Source organism: Macaca nemestrina, chromosome 8, assembly GCF_043159975.1.
Source record: "Macaca nemestrina isolate mMacNem1 chromosome 8, mMacNem.hap1, whole genome shotgun sequence".
NCBI classification, from domain to species: Eukaryota; Metazoa; Chordata; class Mammalia; order Primates; family Cercopithecidae; genus Macaca; species Macaca nemestrina.
In genome coordinates, this window is record NC_092132.1 from 14,951,806 (window position 1) to 14,970,030 (window position 18,225).

The 18,225-nt window shown below is 45.5% G+C and overlaps 1 protein-coding gene across 3 annotated transcripts in view; it reads left to right on the forward strand.

The window, feature by feature from the left end:
• The window catches only part of LOC105492844 (ArfGAP with SH3 domain, ankyrin repeat and PH domain 1), a 395,792-nt gene that overhangs the window by 81,224 nt on the left and 296,343 nt on the right, over positions 1 to 18,225 (forward strand). For 2 of the 3 annotated variants that reach the window (XM_024796318.2, XM_071067822.1), the window contains exon 3: positions 2,219 to 2,345. The exons of the other annotated variant lie outside the window; for it this stretch is intronic. In XM_024796318.2, coding sequence (XP_024652086.2) covers positions 2,219 to 2,345 — 127 coding nt within the window. The remainder of the gene's footprint in view (positions 1 to 2,218; positions 2,346 to 18,225) is intronic. 3 annotated transcript variants of the gene reach the window in all.

Sequence of the window (18,225 nt, forward strand, 5' to 3'; positions counted from 1 at the left end):
TTTTAAAGAATGTCTTTTTAAGTTGATTTCTCAACTTCCCCTTGCCAGGGAAGGATATTTATGTACATTCCCTGTACAAAATTCTCCCTTTAATTAGCTGGAACACTTGCCTACCTGAAGCATGGGCTCTTAGAGGACACTGATGAGCATCTCACTGGAGGCACGGTGCAGGTTCAGTACAGGCAATAGAGGGAGGTGAACATCTCACACTTGTCTAATGACTTTCCTGTGCACAAAGCACTTTCTCATCCATCATCAGTGAACTCAACAGAACAGCCAGGTCCTAGGGTTGGTGTCCTTATCTTTTGCTTTCACGTGAGGCAACTGAGGGCCCAAGATGCCATAGACAACAGGATTATCTGGGTGACTTACTCTTGTCATCCTTTTCTCAAGATGTCACCTTGTCAGCAAAGCCTTCTCTGCAGATTCTTTATACTATAGCCACTCCTTCACTTTCTTACTTTATATTTACTCCACTTTATTGTGAGTTGTCTATTTCTGTCCTAGAAGGTAAGCTTCATGAGAGCAGGGGCCTTGGCATTACTCAATCTCCAGGGCACATAGTTGGTGCTTAGTAAATATTTGAGAGTTAATGAGGTGATGTATTTTGACAGCCACTCTACTACTTCTCTGTAGCAGGCCCAAGGCTAAGACAAGATCCCTGCTTTGGGGCACTCCCTTGTAGTCAGGGGTAAGAACCAGAGAACGGATTTGAGGCGTAACAGTGCAAGATGGCAGGAGCCCATTTTCCGGGATGAGGGGTACGGCGCAGTGGGTGTGTGTTAGGGAGGACAGGCTCAGCCTTGCACCCTAAGGCTATCAAAGGCTCTCCTGGCTTGAATTACAGGTACCAATCCTGTGGCCCTTCCCAAAGACCTAGCTTTTTTTAATCCTCCTTCTTCTTTTAAACCAATTTCATACTCAGTGAATGGTGAGAAATTAAATGGATTCTTCGGACTAAGTAGATTGAGCTAGTTTTAAAATTAGCCATCTGTCAAGGCCGAGGAGTGAGGTATCTGTTGGTACTTTTTCCACCGAAATTTGGCATCTGCTTAGCATCGAACACCATTTGCAACTCGGGCAATGCCTTTTACATTCCCTGACCCTCGGCTTTCCTGCGAGTTAAACAAAAAAAAAAGTGCAAACGAAAGATTAGAAAGTTGTTTTTTTTTTTTAAAAAACCCCAAACCCTTCATTCGTCTTCACGCTGCATTGTAGCAACCTAAGCCAACTGCACAAAACCAGCCTTTAAGCGGCGAGGAGCACTCTGCAGAGAGATGGGGCGAGCGGGCGAGAGGGCAGCTGCAAGCCCAGGCCCCGGGAGGCCGCCCCTGCGCCCAGCGCCTCCTTCGCGGGGTCGGCGGCCCTCTCAATAGGAGGCGGCTCTCCCGGGGCCTCACTTCCTGCACCCACACGCGACTAAAAAAGAACACGTACAACTTTTTTGGGCCCCCTTCTTGCAAAACGCTGGCGTAACGAGCTCGCTGAAGTAACCGCTCCGGAGGCGGACCAGGGACTCGGGCTTCCGGAGCCCCCGTGCAGCGCAGCCGGGGTCGGGAGCGGCCGAGTCGGAGCCAGGCCCTGGGGGCGATGAGCGAGCGGGGACGGGGCGGGGCGGGGCGGGGCGGGGGCCGGGCCGGGGGCGGGGCGCGGGGGGTGGGGGCAGGGCGGGGGCCGGCGCGCGTGCGCAGAGCACTTCCTTGTTTGTCCCCGTGACTGCAGCGCGAGCGCCGCCCGCCCGCCCGCCCGCCGCGGGAGTGTGAGCTCAGTCAGTCAGGCCCGCGCCGCCGCCTGTCAGCGCGTCTGAGGAGGCAGCGCCCGGCGCCCTAGCCACCCAGCCCGCGCACGCCCCAGCGGCCGGCTGGAGCCCAGACCCCCGCGAAGACCCCGCGCGCAGCCGCGTCGCCTCCCCCGCTGCTGAGGAGCTGCCGCCGCCGGCATGAGCAGAGGGAGGCGGGTCCCGGAGAACCCCCTGCCTCGCGCGCGGCTTGGAGTTTGAAGGGCCCCGCGCAGAGCGCCGCCGCCGCCGCCGCCGCCTGCCTACACCCGCCTCCTTCCCTCCCTCTCGCCGCCGCCGGGGACGGGAGCCGTGCGCCAGGCCGGGCGGCGGGTGGCGGGCTGCGCGCCGGGGTTCATGAGCCGCCGGGCGGCCCGCGGCCCCGGGAGCCTGCGCCGTGACTCACCCCCCGCCCCCGCTTGTGTCTCGTCCCCCCGGCAGGATGCCGGACCAGATCTCTGTCTCGGAGTTCATCGCCGAGACCACCGAGGACTACAACTCGCCCACCACGTCCAGCTTCACCACGCGGCTGCACAACTGCAGAAACACCGTCACGCTGCTGGAGGAGGTAGGTCGGGCCGGGACCCCTGCCGTCCGCGCTCGCCGCTGCCGCCGCGCAGCTGGAGGATCTCCTCGGAGCTGGGAGGAAGGGGACGCGGGGGCCGGGGGCGCCACACCCCCTCAGGCAGCCGCCGGGTGAATAAGGGACTTCGGACGGGCGGCCCCTTCCCCATCCCTTCGCCTCTTCTGGGGTCGTGCGGGTTGAAAGGCCTGGGGACTGGAGGTGGGAGAGGACTGAGCGAGCTGTGGACACTCCAGGGAGGACAGAAGATGGAAGTCCTGTCCTTGGCATGCACTGTTCAGCGCTTCCACATCTTCGTGACCCTCCTGTAACCCTCCAGGTAGGTGGCGTCAGGCCACCGAGGGCACAGAGGCGAAGCAGTGCGGCCAAGGTCACCAGCAAGGGACTAGGAGATGGGCAGTGAACGCACCTCTCAGCGGCCCGGCTGGGCCAGGCAGGCGTAGCTGCGGAGGCAAGGGCGGGTGGAAAAATCCCAAAGGACCCAGAGAGAACTCGGGCTGGGACTGTTTCCACTCCAGGACTTCTCCCTGCTAGTCTCTGGTGCCTGAAGCCCAGATGGAAAGAGATCTGTGCACATAGGTTCCCACCCGGCTCCCCTAACCCGGAGGGTTTGGTAGGGCTTAGGGCTGCTGCGCCAGCAAGACCTGCCCGCAGGGCACTCAGACTGGGCAGGGAGATCGGAGACCGGTGCAGGCTGCTTGAGCTGAACAGACAGGGAGAAGGGAGGCCCAAGGCTACAGTCAGACAGCTCCTCTTATCTGGACCCTTTAGGAAAGCGTTGCGGGTGGGGTGGGGGGCAGGGCCAAGGCCAAATCGATTTCTTTAGGGTTTTCAGTGAATTAATGATAGAGTGGTATGGGCAAAGAGGAACCTCAAAGCCAAGGAGCTGCAGAAGCTTCTGGGGCCGCGATAAAAATAGGATATTTGCCCTGGAACTCAGCATCATCAGTAAGTGCCAAAAAGCATCCCTTCCCTTCAAACAAGGCAAACGTATTTCAACTGAAAATGGCACCATTGGGTGGAAGGTAGGAAGGGAGATGGTTTTCCCTGGGTGGGTTATGCTGTGGCTGGTTTAGGTGAGGTTTGGGGAGCTCTTTCTGATGTAAGCCCCCCACCCCAAGGGCGGCCCTCTGTAATAGGGGGAAGCTTGGGCCCCTGTGGGCCGACTGATCTTGAAATGAGCTTTGATTCATGTTTCCGCACACGTAGAACTGGGAGTCAGAGGTAGAGGGGTCCCAAATTTTAGGAGGGGAGAGACTTCTGTTAGTGCTGAGGCCCATCTTGCCTGCTTGGTGCTGTGACTGAATGTGTCATTCCGGCATGCTTCCAGAGTTCTCTCTGGAGTCAGTATTGGGTGATGGGAGTGAATTGTGAAGTAGATGGAGAAATACCACCTAACTAGGTTTGTTTGAAAACCAGAGATAAATGGATTTTTTTTCTTTTCTTTTCTTTTTTTTTTTTTTTTTTTGGTGTTTGTGAACTGCCAGTCTGTTACACTCATTTGGGATTAAACAGAGTTGCCAGGCATTGAACTCCATCATGGGTCTGTCTTTCACTTAATTGTAATAAATTGAAACATGCTGATATAGGAACATTTTGCATCCTCTTTCTGTACTAATTGTGTATACTTCTAAGGATGTGACATTGATTAGACTGAGTGGTTATTTTCCTTCTAGATAAGTTCTTCGGTGCCTGCTAATAGAGCTGCCAGTTATTTTAACGTTCTCTTCCTGCACATTTAGATATTATTGCTGTATTCTGTTTGTGGAGGATGTGATAAGATTAAGTATTTGGTGATGCTGTTTGCAGAGGTATGTGAGCATATTTTCCAGCAACCCTGTAGTAGAGGGTTAATGTTAAATTACCTGCAGTTGCTGTTGATACTAGTTTAAGGTTAATAAATTTAAAAGCAAACATAAAATATTTTTTTAAATGAGAAATACTGTTGTAAGATAAGGTAGAAAAATAGAGTTAACTATAATGCAAGTGTGGTCACTTATGAACTTGAAACCAGGCTAGAAGTTCAAAGTGTCATGTTAGAGTATATTGATAATAACCCTGTTCTCAAAAATATAACAATGTTTCAGGATGGCACAATAATTTTACAATTTTTCTTCTGAACTTAAGTAAGGTGTTGGTCAGGGAAACATTGTCTCCAGTCGGCATATTTTAATTCTTGAGGTTGGACTCTCTGAGTGGTTGCCTTTTGCATAGATGTGAAAAGTATGCTTTAGGTATTTTTACTGATGGATAGTCACCATAGTTGAATTTTAATTTTTCCCCCATGCTTACATATATGGAAGTTGTGCATTATTACAAATATCTTAGGTGGATTGCAATTCAGTTCTTTAAAAATATGGGACTTAACATTACCACATTCAAAATATAAGAAAAATTTGGGGGCATACCACAAAATCTTGTTGGCATATGCTTCACAAGTGAGATATTTGGAAACTTTAAGAATGTGGCTTGTGTTGTTTTGTGGTTATTCTTAGGAAGAGAACTTTTGGGTACTTTTTAGTGATATGGAAACTCCGGAATAGGAATTAATTTGGGTAACTTGGAATTCTCTCTTTAAAAAAATATTTTTCTAGTTCTAGTGAGTACCTTCCTGTTTATGACCTCTTTTTGCTCTTTGAATCACTAATGAACACACATAGAGCGCAACTGAAAAACTTAGATCTCCAAGATTGGAGCCCCACATTAACGCACACTCTCCCTTTTACGATGTCTCCTTGGTAGAGAATGTGGCGTGTTACGCAGATGTTGATGCTTTTAGTTACATCTCTGTGATGAGCACTCTAGGAAGTAGATCAGAAATACATGGTAAGAAAGCCTGGGTGTGGTGGGTCATACCTGTAATCCCAGCACTTTGGGAGACTGAGGCAGGGGGCTCACTTGAGGTCAGGAGTTCCAGACCAGCCTGGCCAACATGGGGAAACCCCATCTCTACTAAAAAATTAGCCAGGCATGATGGCACATGCCTGTAGTCTCAGCTACTTGGGAGGCTGAGGCAGGAGAATCATATGAACCTGGGAGGCCGAGGTTACAGTGAGCCAAGATTGCACCACTGCACACCAGGTTGGGCGACAGAGTGAGACTATGTCTCAAAAAAAAAAAAAAAAAAAAAAAAGACGCATATGGTAAGAAGAGGCAAAGAGGAGTTTACTTCTGGACCTCACCTTTTGGGGCAAAGGGTCGCACATGGCTCTGGGATTCACGGTTTGGCTGGCACACGGTGAGTGGCTACCTTGGGGTGACTGGAACGGATGAGCTGGTTTTCTGCCAAGGTTTTGTCCTGGTGCATGAGTGTTTTCCAAGCAGAAAGCCAGTGTTTTACTTACTCAACAACGAAAGCACACTTATGTGTGCCATTTTACTCATGACCATTTGTAAGTTATGAATAAGTGACTAAGAGAGTGTAAGTGTTTTCCCTAAAAGGGAGCAGGCAGGCATTTTAGGACCGCTGTGACCCAGACAGTAGAAGGGACTCTCCATTTAAAGACTTAGAGTGGCTAATACTTAGGACCTTTGTCAGAGAGAGAGGCCAGCATGATAAATGAAAGTCTACCTGGTTATTTTATATTGGGCCACATTTTAATTTGGTGGCAATGAAGGAGGCAAGTTCTGCTCATTTATTGAGCAGCTGCTCCATACCCTGCCTGCTGTAGACACATGGCGTGAATGCTTACATTTACCTGTCATGTGAGCTCTCTGAAAGAGGAACAATTATCATCTCTATTTTATGGAGAAGAAAATTGAGGCCCAGAGAGATGAAATGATTTCTCTCTAAGGTCGAGTGGCTAGCAAATAAAGTGGAGTTTAAAAATCTCACTCCCCTCTCCCCCCGAAACAGGCTCTCACTCGGTAGCTGAGGCTGGAGTGCGGTGGTGTGATCTCAGCTCACTGCAACCTCTGCCTCCCAGGTTCAAGCAATTCTCTCACCTCTGCCTTCTGGGTGGCTAGGACTAAAGGTGCACACCGCCATGCCTGGCTAATTTTTGTATCTCTAGTAGAGACACAGTTTCATCATGTTGGCCAGGCTGGTCTCAAACTCCTGACCTCAAGTGGTTCGTCTGCCTTAGCCTCCCAAAGTGCTGGGATTACAGCCATGAGCTACCACGCCTGGCCCAGAGTTTAGAAATCTTAAGACAGTTAATACATAAAATAGGTATTCTAAATGTCTACAAAAACCTATTTCAGTAGCTTTGTAGGGAACATAGGAGACTTTGCTGTCAGTGCACCTTCAAGTTTTGGTCTGATTAAAAAGGTGCTTCAGTTCCTTGGAGGCTTAATGTTTCTTCATGTTTATATTTCAGAGTTCTTAATAGTGATACTTAAATATACTGTTTTTTTCCCTGTACTTTCAAAGATTTGGATATGAGTTTTCAGATTTAAATGTGGGAACTCATTTGAGTATAATCCATGAACAGCATTTGTTCAACACATTTTTGGGGAGCCCCTGCTATATACAAGTCATTTTCCAAGTCCTGCTGAGGTATTGGGGTTTTCCAGATTGTATTATGGAGAAGCTAGTGGTCTTTAAGAAATAAAGAAATAAGGCTAAAACTCTTAACAGGTTAGAAAGGGGCAGTTCCCAGGGGAGGGAAATAGTATAGAACATTCATCCTAGGAATACAAGTGAAATCACTCAAATTACCATGTAGTCAATATACAGATTGTTCAGTGCCTCTTATGTGCCCAGCAATGTGCTAGACCCAGGGATACAAATATGAAGAACCCTGCCCTCAAGAAATGCAGCCTAAAAGTTTTCTTATGGGAGGTGGCAGTCAGGTGTGGGTCTGGCATTAGAGGCTTTTCTTAACGTGTTTATCTGGTGTGTTCAGTTGTTTCTGAAGATATAGAAATGTTTGATGAAATGAATGAAGATAGGGAATGTAGATTCAGTATCAAGCTCTATCTCATAACAGTGACCTTCCTACTACCTATACATACTATTATTTAATACCTTTTTTCACCCTATCATCAGTGGCCCCATTTTATAGATGAAGAAATTGAGGATTATAGCAGTTAAGTATTTCGCCTAGCTAGGTCTTACAACCAGTAAGTATTTCGCCCAGGTCATACGACCAGTATCAGATTTGGGATTAATTGCATTACCGTCGAGTCCTCGTGCAGGCCAGTCAGACTTCTGTATGTGTTCCCTCACCTTCCAATTAAGTTTCAGCCTTTATCTATGTCCTTTTGGGTGACTGCCATGCTGATGATAGAGGTCATCAGTCTTTGATAAATACTGTTAGGTCGTTAAGTGTTTTTCTGTGAAATCTTACGCATAGGATTTCTGTGGTCAGGGTTTGACATCTGATCTTGTTCATCAGCTCCGCTTGCTCAAGAATGCAAGTGCATTACCTCTTAAATTTTAAAAGCTGGTAAACTTAATGGGAAGTGCTACTTTATATTGCAGGTGCTAAACTTAAGGAGCCCGTTAATTACCCTCAAGGAGATTGTAGTCTTAAAAAAAAAACCTCAGGAAGGATTTAGATAAAATTAACATTTATTCTTTTGCTTAAAGTAGAGAAAGTATGTTTGGGTCTGTTTCTGACCTCTTGAAGATAATACAACAAAAGGCAAGCAAACCTTCCCATAATGTTTCTGTCCCACACGGAAGTCAAGGCTCTGTGCCCAAGCTTTTGACCCAGTCTGGAGGTACTTAGGATGAGGTTTTGTCTGGATGAAACCAGCAAAGGTCAGTGAGTGAATATATCTGTCTATAGAATCAAAGGGAGAAGGAAATTGTATATGTTGGAACTCATGCTCTTTCTAAAACAAGGCACAAGCCTGTTAGCCAGATATTCTGTGCTAATGCTTTTTGTCCTTGTGATATGGTTTGGATTTTTGTCCCCTCCAAATCTCAAGTTGAAACATAGTCCCCAGTGTTGGAAGTGGGGCTTAGTGGGACGTGATTGGTTCGTGGGGGCGGATGCCTCATGAATGATTTAGCGTCATCAGATCCTTGGTGATAAGTGAGTTCTTGCTCAGTTAGTTCTTGTGAGATCCAGTGTTTTAAAAGTCTGGGTCCTCCACTTTTCTCTCTCTCTTGCCCCTGCTTTTGCCATGTGACATACCTGCTCCCATTTCTCTTCCTGCCATGACTAAACACTCCCTGAGGGCTCCCCAGAAGCCAAGCAGATACCAGCACCTTGCTTGTACAGCCTGCAGAGTTTCCTTTCTTTATAATTACCCAGCCTCAGATATTCCTTTATAACAACACAAGAACTGCCTCACACACCTTCATATATATATCTTTGGGTTTTACAAAACATTTTTTACACCTATCATCTAATAAAAGATTATTCTAATAGCATTCTTATTATTGTTTTACATGTGAATACATAAAGGCTCACAGACATTAAATAACTTGTCCAGGATCACACAGTGGTAAATGGTAGACTTAGGCTCTGAATGCAGAATCTCTGCATTGAAAACCCATTCTGTTTCTTCTGTATTTCACTGTCTTCTATGCTTCCTGTCTGCCAGTTTGTTTTGTCTTGCAAGACCTGTGAGAAAGGCATCTATTAATTGTCTTCTTACCTCAATTTGGTTTCTAGTGCTAGAGAGAAAGAGTTTGGGAGAGGGAAGAAAAATGAAAAAGACAGTTGCTTTTCTCTGTTCTTCTGAGACCTCTTGCTGGACCCCTCATTAAATCTCTGCCTTTTGTGATCAAAGACAGTGCTGCCAGCAATCCTTCTTGGACTGGGCAGATGTGAAAATCACCCTGTTGCTTCCACCTCCGCCCTGGCATGCTTGGGACTGTTGACCCAATCTGATTTGCCTTTGAGCTGCCCAGAGCCCTGGCTAAAGAACCACCACTTTCAGTTGCAGTTTCTGCAGGGCTGTCTGGCTCTCTGCTTCCAGCTTCCTGGCCGTACAACAGCCCTGAGTTTTTGCTGAGTGTTAGTTATTCAGGGAATTGCTAAGTGTCCAGGTAAAAGCGACCTTGGAGAATATCTAGTCTGACATTTGCCAGCCTGGAAGCGTGATCTCCAAAAGGCTCGTGAAAGCTGTGATGGGGGTCTGTAGCCGCTTTGTGGAAAAATTAGTGGACACTGCTAGTAACTTGGTTTGGTATAACTCTCATGCCAAACGTGTTTGATTTTGGCTAAAATGCATCAGCTCAGTGGTGTAGGACTAATCGTCTGCTGCTGATCAGATGCTTGGATTGCCAGTTATGAAGTGGGAAAGCAAAGTGTTACCTCATTCAGGTGATTGGCTTCCTAGAAGGGCTTTGTATCTCCGTGGGAGAAACTTCGTGAATGACGGGACCCACCGGATCTAGTGTAGTCCTATTGCTTTGAGAGGTGGAGACTGAGGCCCAAAGATGAGAAGGAAACCATGCAGGGATTTGAATTCAGGGCTGCCCAACCCAGGGCTTTTTGCAATCTGCTGTTTAACAGGGCTGTGGGAACTGGCAATTCACATTGTGGGAGTCCTCCCCAGTACCATTCCATGTAACTTGCTTCTAGGTAGAAAGAGTAGAGAGTAAACCTTAAGTTTGGAACTGAATCTTGCTAGCCCAGTCTGCTGTCATTAAGTCCTGGTCTCAGAAGACATGCTGTGTGAGGCTGCAGTAGCTTTCCCTGATGTTAGGCTAGCAGCCTTTCATCAGAAACCATTTGTGGTGTTGGATGTTCAAACACTACCCAGACCTTTGCCTTCATTATCTATTTGTCCAGGGAGCCTCAGAGAGATGGTTTCCATATATGTAACCTAGTCATTTGGGGACTAAAGCCAGATCTTGGTCTTGGCCATTCCCACATGTATTACTTAAATATGAGTAAGCTTTGGGGCTAGAGATCACTTTATGTTTAAGCCTCTGTTTCTCCATTTGATAAATAAATTACATTGCTTTTTGAGTATTAAAGGAGACAGTGCATGGGCGGCACTCATCAAGTGACTGTATGTGTCGGTACAGTATGGCCCTGTGGGTGTCAAGCTCTGACTACTCAGCTCTCCTGTGAGGCAGGGAAGAAGGAGGCAAATGAGGCCAGAAGCATTCCTTCATGGAGAGATACATGGGCAGGACTCCTCTCTACTGAGGACCAGTAGCAATACTTGGGTTGAGGAGGGCGAAATTCTCTTGCCTAGGTTAGTCGTATCCCTGTTACTTCTAGTGTGTGTTGGGCAAGTTACTGAGCCTTACTGTGTCCTACTTTCCTCATGGGGGTAAGTGTCTACCTCTGGGTGAGTCGGTATCTGTAAAGTGCTTACAACAGTGTCTGGTGTGCTAAGTGCTCTATAAATGATTGTTCTTATTATCCTTGTTGCTATTGCCCTCTATTATTGCATTAGACAATTGCCTGTGTAACCAAGAAGATGGGACTTGGTAGACTCATTTCTGAAGGGTTAGTGGTGAGGTCAGATGACAGAGATAAAGTCAGATGTGTGTACTTCAAGGACCCGGATTGGGGAAGCACAGATGGGACTAAGGAGAGGACTAGGGCAACACCAAATGCTCTGACCATTGTGCGTCATGGTCATAGCCAATTTGATCTGAAGCAGACTGTCAACTCAGTGTAACTGTATAATCAGCCCTTAGTGGGCCCTGTACTCTCTGAAGTAAGGGAACCAGTGACCAGTACTGCCCACTTGGACCCAGGCCAGCCTGATGGACTCTACCAGTGCAACCTCATTGCCCATGCTTCCTTGTATCACTGCTATAATCTTTCTGCCTGCTTCTACACCCCACTTGTAGAGTCCTCTCCAATGGTGTGTGAAAGCTGCCCCTTCTGATTCTTGCTGGGGCTTTGGGGTAATGAGCTGTTTTCTCTGTTACATAATAAATGCAGGTATTTATTATGTACCTGCATAATTGATTGATTGTGGTCGTTTATGGGGAGGTGAAACATTTATGCCTTGGCCCTGACTGGTACAGAGCATGGCAGCTAGGTTGTGTGCTTTACTGATTACAGCTTGAAGCACTGAGACCACAAGAAATTCTATTTTGGTTAGGAGGCAGAAGCCTTAAAGCAAAAGGGATCTCTCCTTGAATGTTCGTTTCTGTGTGCTTCATAGCTTGTTTTCAGCGTCAGTAAAACGAGTTTTAATTATTTGTGGGCAGGAGTTAGGTCAAGATCAGGAAGCACTTGACTCTACTTGGTCTTAACAGAATCCTGGAGTTCACAGTAGGCTCTTTCCAGCCCAGAGCCCTGTCTGAACAGCCCTCTGTTATGGTGCTGTTTGTGGTCAGTTATGTAAGAACTGAAAAAATTTTCATGCCAAGTTATGGTATAATTTTCCCCCAAAGAACTGGGGTATGTGCCCCTTTGATAAGACAGCACCCAATTTAGCCACTCAAAAGCGGGGAAAATAAAATCAGAACCTCATGCGCCAAGGAGGTAAAGCCCAAAAGACGACTGCATTTTGGCACCAACTATTATAGAAAGCAGAGTTGGCTAAGTCAATCTAGGCCATCCCTTTCCCTGCCAGATGCGTTTTGGGTGGAGGAAAATGTAGGCTCTTCTTAGCTCTCTCTATTATTAAAACAGCCTGGATACCTTGCATTTCTGTAGCATTGTACCGAAAGGCTAGGGTCAGGATGGCCTTATCTCCAGTGCCTGGTATAGCACCCAGCACACAGTGGGCTGCAAGTATAGTGAGAACTATGTTATTATGATGCACATTCCTATAGAACTGAAAAAGGCCTCAGAGACCATCTAGTCCAACTCCTCTTTTTATGGATGAGGAAGCTGTGGCTTAGAAAAGCCAAGTGTGTTAGGCTGTTTTGTTGTAAGAGGTTCCTTCCCCTCCCCCAGCAAAATGAAATACATTAGTTAAAGCAAAATGGGGACTTATTGGAAGGATTCATGGGAGATATTTTATGGAACATGAGGGGCAAGAATGAAACAAAATGAGGATGTTCTCTTTTGGGCAAATGGTAGATGATGGCACCTCTGGCACCAAATTGTTCTCAGCTCCAGTGCCCTATACCACATTGGTGTCTACCTGATTCTGGGGCAAGGATATCTGGGAAGGAGGATGGATTGGCCCCACTTGGGTCAGGAGACCACCCTTGCTCCAGTCAGCTTTGGCCAGGATGAGAGGGCTGTGTGATCGGGGGGGCTAAGTCCTCCCCTTCAGCCTGGGGGTGATGGTCTTCCTCAGAGGAGAATAGGGGGATAGGGAAGCACACCGTTTATACCCAGCAAAGCTGGGACTAGATCCAGTTCTTCTGCCTCATCTTCATTTTTCATTGACATGACAGTTAAATGGAAATGGTAGTACCTCACAGCTGTTGGGAGAATCAGTAGGAATATAAGGAAGGCAGAGGCCTGGCACTCAGTGACACTTGGAAGATGTTACTTTCTCTCCCCTTCCCTCCGCAAGTCTCACCTCCCCTTGATCCTTACTCATTTGGGATACTTGGAAGGACTGTGGTCGGAGCACTGTGCTGCCTAGTTTTAGCTTTGCTGATGTGGTCAGGAAAGATCAACATTCCACATAGGGTGTGACCAGAAAAGAAACATCCCATTGCCACTAAATCCAAAGTGATGGCATGGTGCTCTTTGAATAATCTTTCCATAGATATCCAGATGGGTGAAAGACCAGGCAGGGCAACTTAGCTCTCTTCAGAAAATTTCTGGTTTGGTTTTTCCTCAGTGTTAAATAATGGAGCCTGTTTAAAGGTCCAGTGAGGACTAACGGCTTTACTTCCATTGAACAGCCTCTTCACTGCCCAGCTACACACGAAATAAAATTTGATTGTCTTCATTGTTTTGAAATGTGGGGAGCCTTCTTTTATGTTTCATTAATCATTTTTTTATGATGCCCATTTCCTTTTCCTTATAATGTTTATTCACATTAATAGTGTTTACATAAAATTAGATACTCCTTATTTCCACAAAGTGCAAATCAAAATAAGCACTCACTGCTGGCCCAGCAGCTGCTGCTGCTTTAATAATAGTAATATTTTTCGTACCAAGGCAAGTGAATACACTACCTCCCAATAAATAAACTCGTGCCAAGTCAGTGCTGTCACATCCCAAGTCTTCTGCATTTTGTGTGTAAGAGTTTGAACAACTTCAGAATCTGCGAACATTGCTGTTAAGAACCTACTGTATGCTGGGAACTGTGCTGGTTGCCCTACCCATATCATCTCATATAATCCTCCCAACAGCTCTGTGGGGTGGGTACCTTTTCTCCATTTCACAGATGATGAACTAGGTTTAGAAAGGATTCAACTCAATTTATGATCTTTCTACTCAGACTCATCCTCAAGAAAAAAAAAAGCTGTAAATGCAAATATGCATGCAACACTAATGAAAAAGAACAAACAGGAAATAGGCTTCTGCTGAGACATGAGATGTGTAGGTTAGACTCATAAAAGAACTTCCTGACAGAGTATTAAATACCAACTGGATGGCCATGGAAGTAGGATTTTTTTCCTCCCGATTTTGGGATAATTTTGTCAATGATAGGCTGGTGAGCTAAGTTGTGTTCTTATTGATGTTCATGTATGTCTTCACTTTTAGTAGATTGTAAGTACCTTAGGGACATCACCCCTCTCTTTTTAACCCTAGGTTTCTTTATTTGTTTTGTTTTTAATGTAGTTAGCATTCAGATATTTGAGTAGAATTATGAAGAATGTAGCAAAGCTACATATGATTTGTAAATCTTGAAGGCAGGCCTGGTAAAAAGTTTTCCAAATACTGTTAAGTCTACCTCTCTGGGCTTTATATATATGCCTACCAATTGCATAGAGCAGTTGGAAAAACCCACAGCTACTAAATTTCCTGAAGGTTGTGCTGCAGATGCTTAGCAGACCAGAATGCTAAAGCCAGATTCCTAGTCTGTCCTTTTGGTGTCTGCAACCTGCAGTCCTCTGTTGGCTTAGTAATACTAGTCACAGAGTTGGCTGTCACTTTTTGAGTACCAGCTCTGTAATGAGTACTTTTTTGTTATGTTGCCCAGGCTGGTCTTCAACTCCTGAGCTCAAGTGATTGGCCTGCCTTGGCTTCCCTTGGCCTCTCAAAGTGGTGGGATTATAGGCATGAGCCACCTGTGCCCAGCCTGTACTGAGTACTTTATATAGGCTGTTTCAAACCCTCACATTACCCTGCTAGTACCTGATGGAGGTGGGAATCAAATCTGGGTTTGCCTGGCTCTGTAGCCCGCACCTCCCCACTGCCACCCTGCCTTGCTTTGTTATTAGTGATTTAGCTGCAAAGTGCAAGTAAACGGAAGAGAGTCTGGTTAGCATTTACTTTCTTGGTGGAAACAAACACACCTAACAGAGACACAAACAAGATATGCATCTGCCAGTGGAAAAGGAAAGCATTTTTCCCTCCTGACTTGTTTCTTTCGAGTTGAGGGGGCGGCATTTAAATCTAGATAATTTATATCATACATCTGGGGCAGCCAGTCACAATATGGTATGAAAGGGATTAATGAGAGAATTGGTAGTTTCAAAACATGTTGACCTCTCAGATTTTTCTTTATGGATGGTAAGTAGTGAATCATACGATTTTATGAGCAGTTGTGCCCTGAGTTTACTCTTCAGCATTTCTGCACTCTGTTATAATATATTCTCATTTCGTCCACACAGCACTTTATTAGGCCACAAAGCCACTATTTTCTTATTTGAAGGATGAGGAAACGGGCTCAAAAAGTTAAAAATAATTTCTCAAAGGTCATTTGACTGAAAAAGCATGATGAGGCTTGAGATCAGTTCTGCCAACTAGTCTCCCCCTTCACTTTGAAAGAGACAGATCTATATTGGAGATGTTTTGTCAAGTAATTTGTAACTAAAACAATACCTTTAGGATTAAAACATATGGTTGTGCGTGTGTGTGTGTGTTTGTTTTTTTTTTTTGAGACGGAGTCTCACTCTGTCGCCCAGGCTGGAGTGCAGTGGCACAATCTTGGCTCACTGCAACCTCCGCCCCTCCAGGTTTAAGCAGTTCTCTGCCTCAGCCTCCAGAGTAGCTGGGATTACGGGCGCGTGCCACCACGCCCGGCTAATTTTTTTGTATTTTTAGTAGAGATGGGGTTTCACCATCTTGGCCAGGCTGATCTTGAACTCCCAACCTTGTGATCCACCCACCTTGGCCTCCCAAAGTCCTGGGATTACAGGCGTGAGCCACCGCGCCTGGCCTAAAACATATGGGTTTTATTATTGGATAATTTCATGATACTTTGCATTATTAGATTCCCCTTCCTTCCCACCCTCCCCCATACCTTTTGTAGTCTGTTTTGCACTAGTAGCTCAGTCCTCCAAGTGGTTTTTTACTTTGGACAGTTTTTCTTTGTTTGTTTGTTGTGTTTTGTTTGTTTGTTTGTTTTTTAAGAGACACTGCCCAGGCTGGAATGCAGTGGCACAGTCATGCTCACTGCAGGTTCTATCTCCTGGGTGTAAGTGATCTCGCCTCAGCTTCCCAAAATGTTGGGATTACAGGCATCAGCAACTGTGTCCAGCCAGTTTGCTTGTTGTTAACTTAAATTTTTGCACACGCAATAGCAGAGTGACATGTAACTGTCATTCAGTTTCAACAATTGTCTGCTTTTGGCCAATCTTTTTTTCATTTCTATCTCTCCTTCCCTGATTTTTTGAAGCAATATCAGGTATTTCATTTCATCCATAAATACTTCAGTATGTACTTCTAAAAGATAAGGACTTGAAAAAAATAAACCTGAACCATAATATGTTTTCTCATCTGAAAAAAACACTTCCTCAGTGTCATTAAATATTCAGTCATTGTTCAAATTTCCCTGGTTGTCTCTTAAAAAAAAAAAAATGGTTTGTTCAAACCGGGATCCATATGAGATCTGTATGTTGAAATTCATGGACATATTTCAAATTTCTTTTAATCTATGGGTTCCTCCCTCTTTTTTTTATTGTAATTCATTTGCCAAAGAAACTGGTGGTTTATCCCGTAGTTTCCCATAGTATGGATAGTGTTGATTGCAACCCTGCACTGTCATTTAACGTAAGCTACAGTCTACTCTTAACAGACTTTTGTTATTAATAATTTCCTCTTATTAAAGAATAAGAACCTGTTCCCTTTGTAGAAAATGAGGACAAGTATAAAAAAAGAAAATTTAAAAGTCATCCATAAGCCCACTAACCAGGGGTAGCCACTACTGTCACTTCAGGTATTTTGCCCAGATATATCTCTGTCCTTCTTATTTTCATTTAACACATCATGAACATTTCCATTTCATTAAAAAGACTTCAATAATATTTAAAAAGACATGTCATTGTATTAAATGATGTTTCCCTCCCTCCCTTAAGTTGCTCCCAATTGTGTATTTTAAACAGTTGGCTTAGCAGTTTCCCCAAAGGGAGGACCTGTTTTCACATTGGAGTGGTGAATATTTGTGTACATCTGTCATATTCTGCACTAGTGTTGATAGATTCCTACAGTTGGAATTAGCGGCTCAAAGGCCAGGCATATTAATAAATTTCTCATATATTTGTCATATTGCCAGATTGTTTCACCAGAACGGTGGTCTTTGCCTTGTTCCAGCCCTGGGCGGCCTAGGAAAGTGCTTTTCTCCACAGAGGGACAGCTTTGAGTGAGGTCTCGATTTAAGTTTCTCCAAAAGAAAAAACTGGGTTCTGAGTGTGCTGCTGCCCTTGTGTGTGTTGGTGCATTATAAGTTACATCAAGTGAGTAGGAGTAGTGAAGGGAAAAAGGAGTGAGTGTGGGTGTTTTCAAACTCTCTGCTTAGCGGACTGGAAGCCAGTGTCATCTCAGTGTTAGCGTGTTAGCGGGTGGTGAGTAGCTCTGCCTTATCAGCCAGTATCCGCCTTAGTAGTGACTTCTCTATCTGCCCCATGCAGCCTCTTGTCTGAAATTCCTGCTTACCATGGAAATAAGTTTGTTAAGGCCTCTCTCTTGGGCTCAGAAAGAAATAAATGGCATTCACTATGAAAAGGGGAAATGGTTAAACACCAGACATGGCCAGCTTCTAGCTAGCCTGTTGCCTGACCTCAGGTAGCACCTGCTTTCTTCCTTGCCTGAACATTTTAACCTCCCATGACTAAGTCACAGGACATTTCTCCCATTGAAAACCTTTTTGGCTTAGTAAGTATCTTTTACAGACCCAACTTGTACTGCCCCTTCATTCACACATGGTTGTGAATTAGTTGTTTCCCACTTAACACTTGGCTGAGAAGAAGGGTGGGAAGTATTTTGGAGAGAGGGGTAGAAGTTAGATGTGCCTGGCGAGGAGTAGGGTTGGGGGGCAACCAGTTTCTTGAAGCAACTTGAGGGGAAGGAGAAGAGGAGGAGGGGAAGGTGCCAAAAGCAACTTTAACTTGTCATTTCTGAGAGTTGGCATCTTTTTTAAAAATCAAATTATATATCACATTTTGTCCTTGAGCTGTCCTTCGGCTAGGGAACTCCATCACTTTGTCACGTGAGTTTGTTAGGTTTTGTGTTTGTAACAACCACTTTTGTTTTTCTTAGGATGGTGCTTTCTCAGTTCCAGAAGTTTCAGAGAGGCCCTCCTCAGTCTTTGGAAATTGCTTCTGGGTATATTGGGCCTCTGCTTCCCTAGGGGGTCCAAACAGCAGCTATCTGGAGCATCTTTCCCTGTGGATTTCAGCTTAGAATGGACATCTGTTAAGTCAAGGTCCACTCTTGGTAGAATGTGCTGGGTTGCATGCTGAGTACTTTACCTGCAGTATTTTACAGAAGGACTCTATTCCTGGATGCTCTGAGGAGAAAATCTGAAAAGTAAACAATATTAACTTCGTTTTACAGGTGAAAAAACTGAACATTGAGGGAAGGAGTGACTTGACCAGGATGTGCGGTCAGGGGAAGCTGGAGTTTTTGTCTCTGAGGTCTATGGTCTTACATGATGAGTGCCACCCTTGCCAATTTGCCTTCTTCATCCTCCTCAC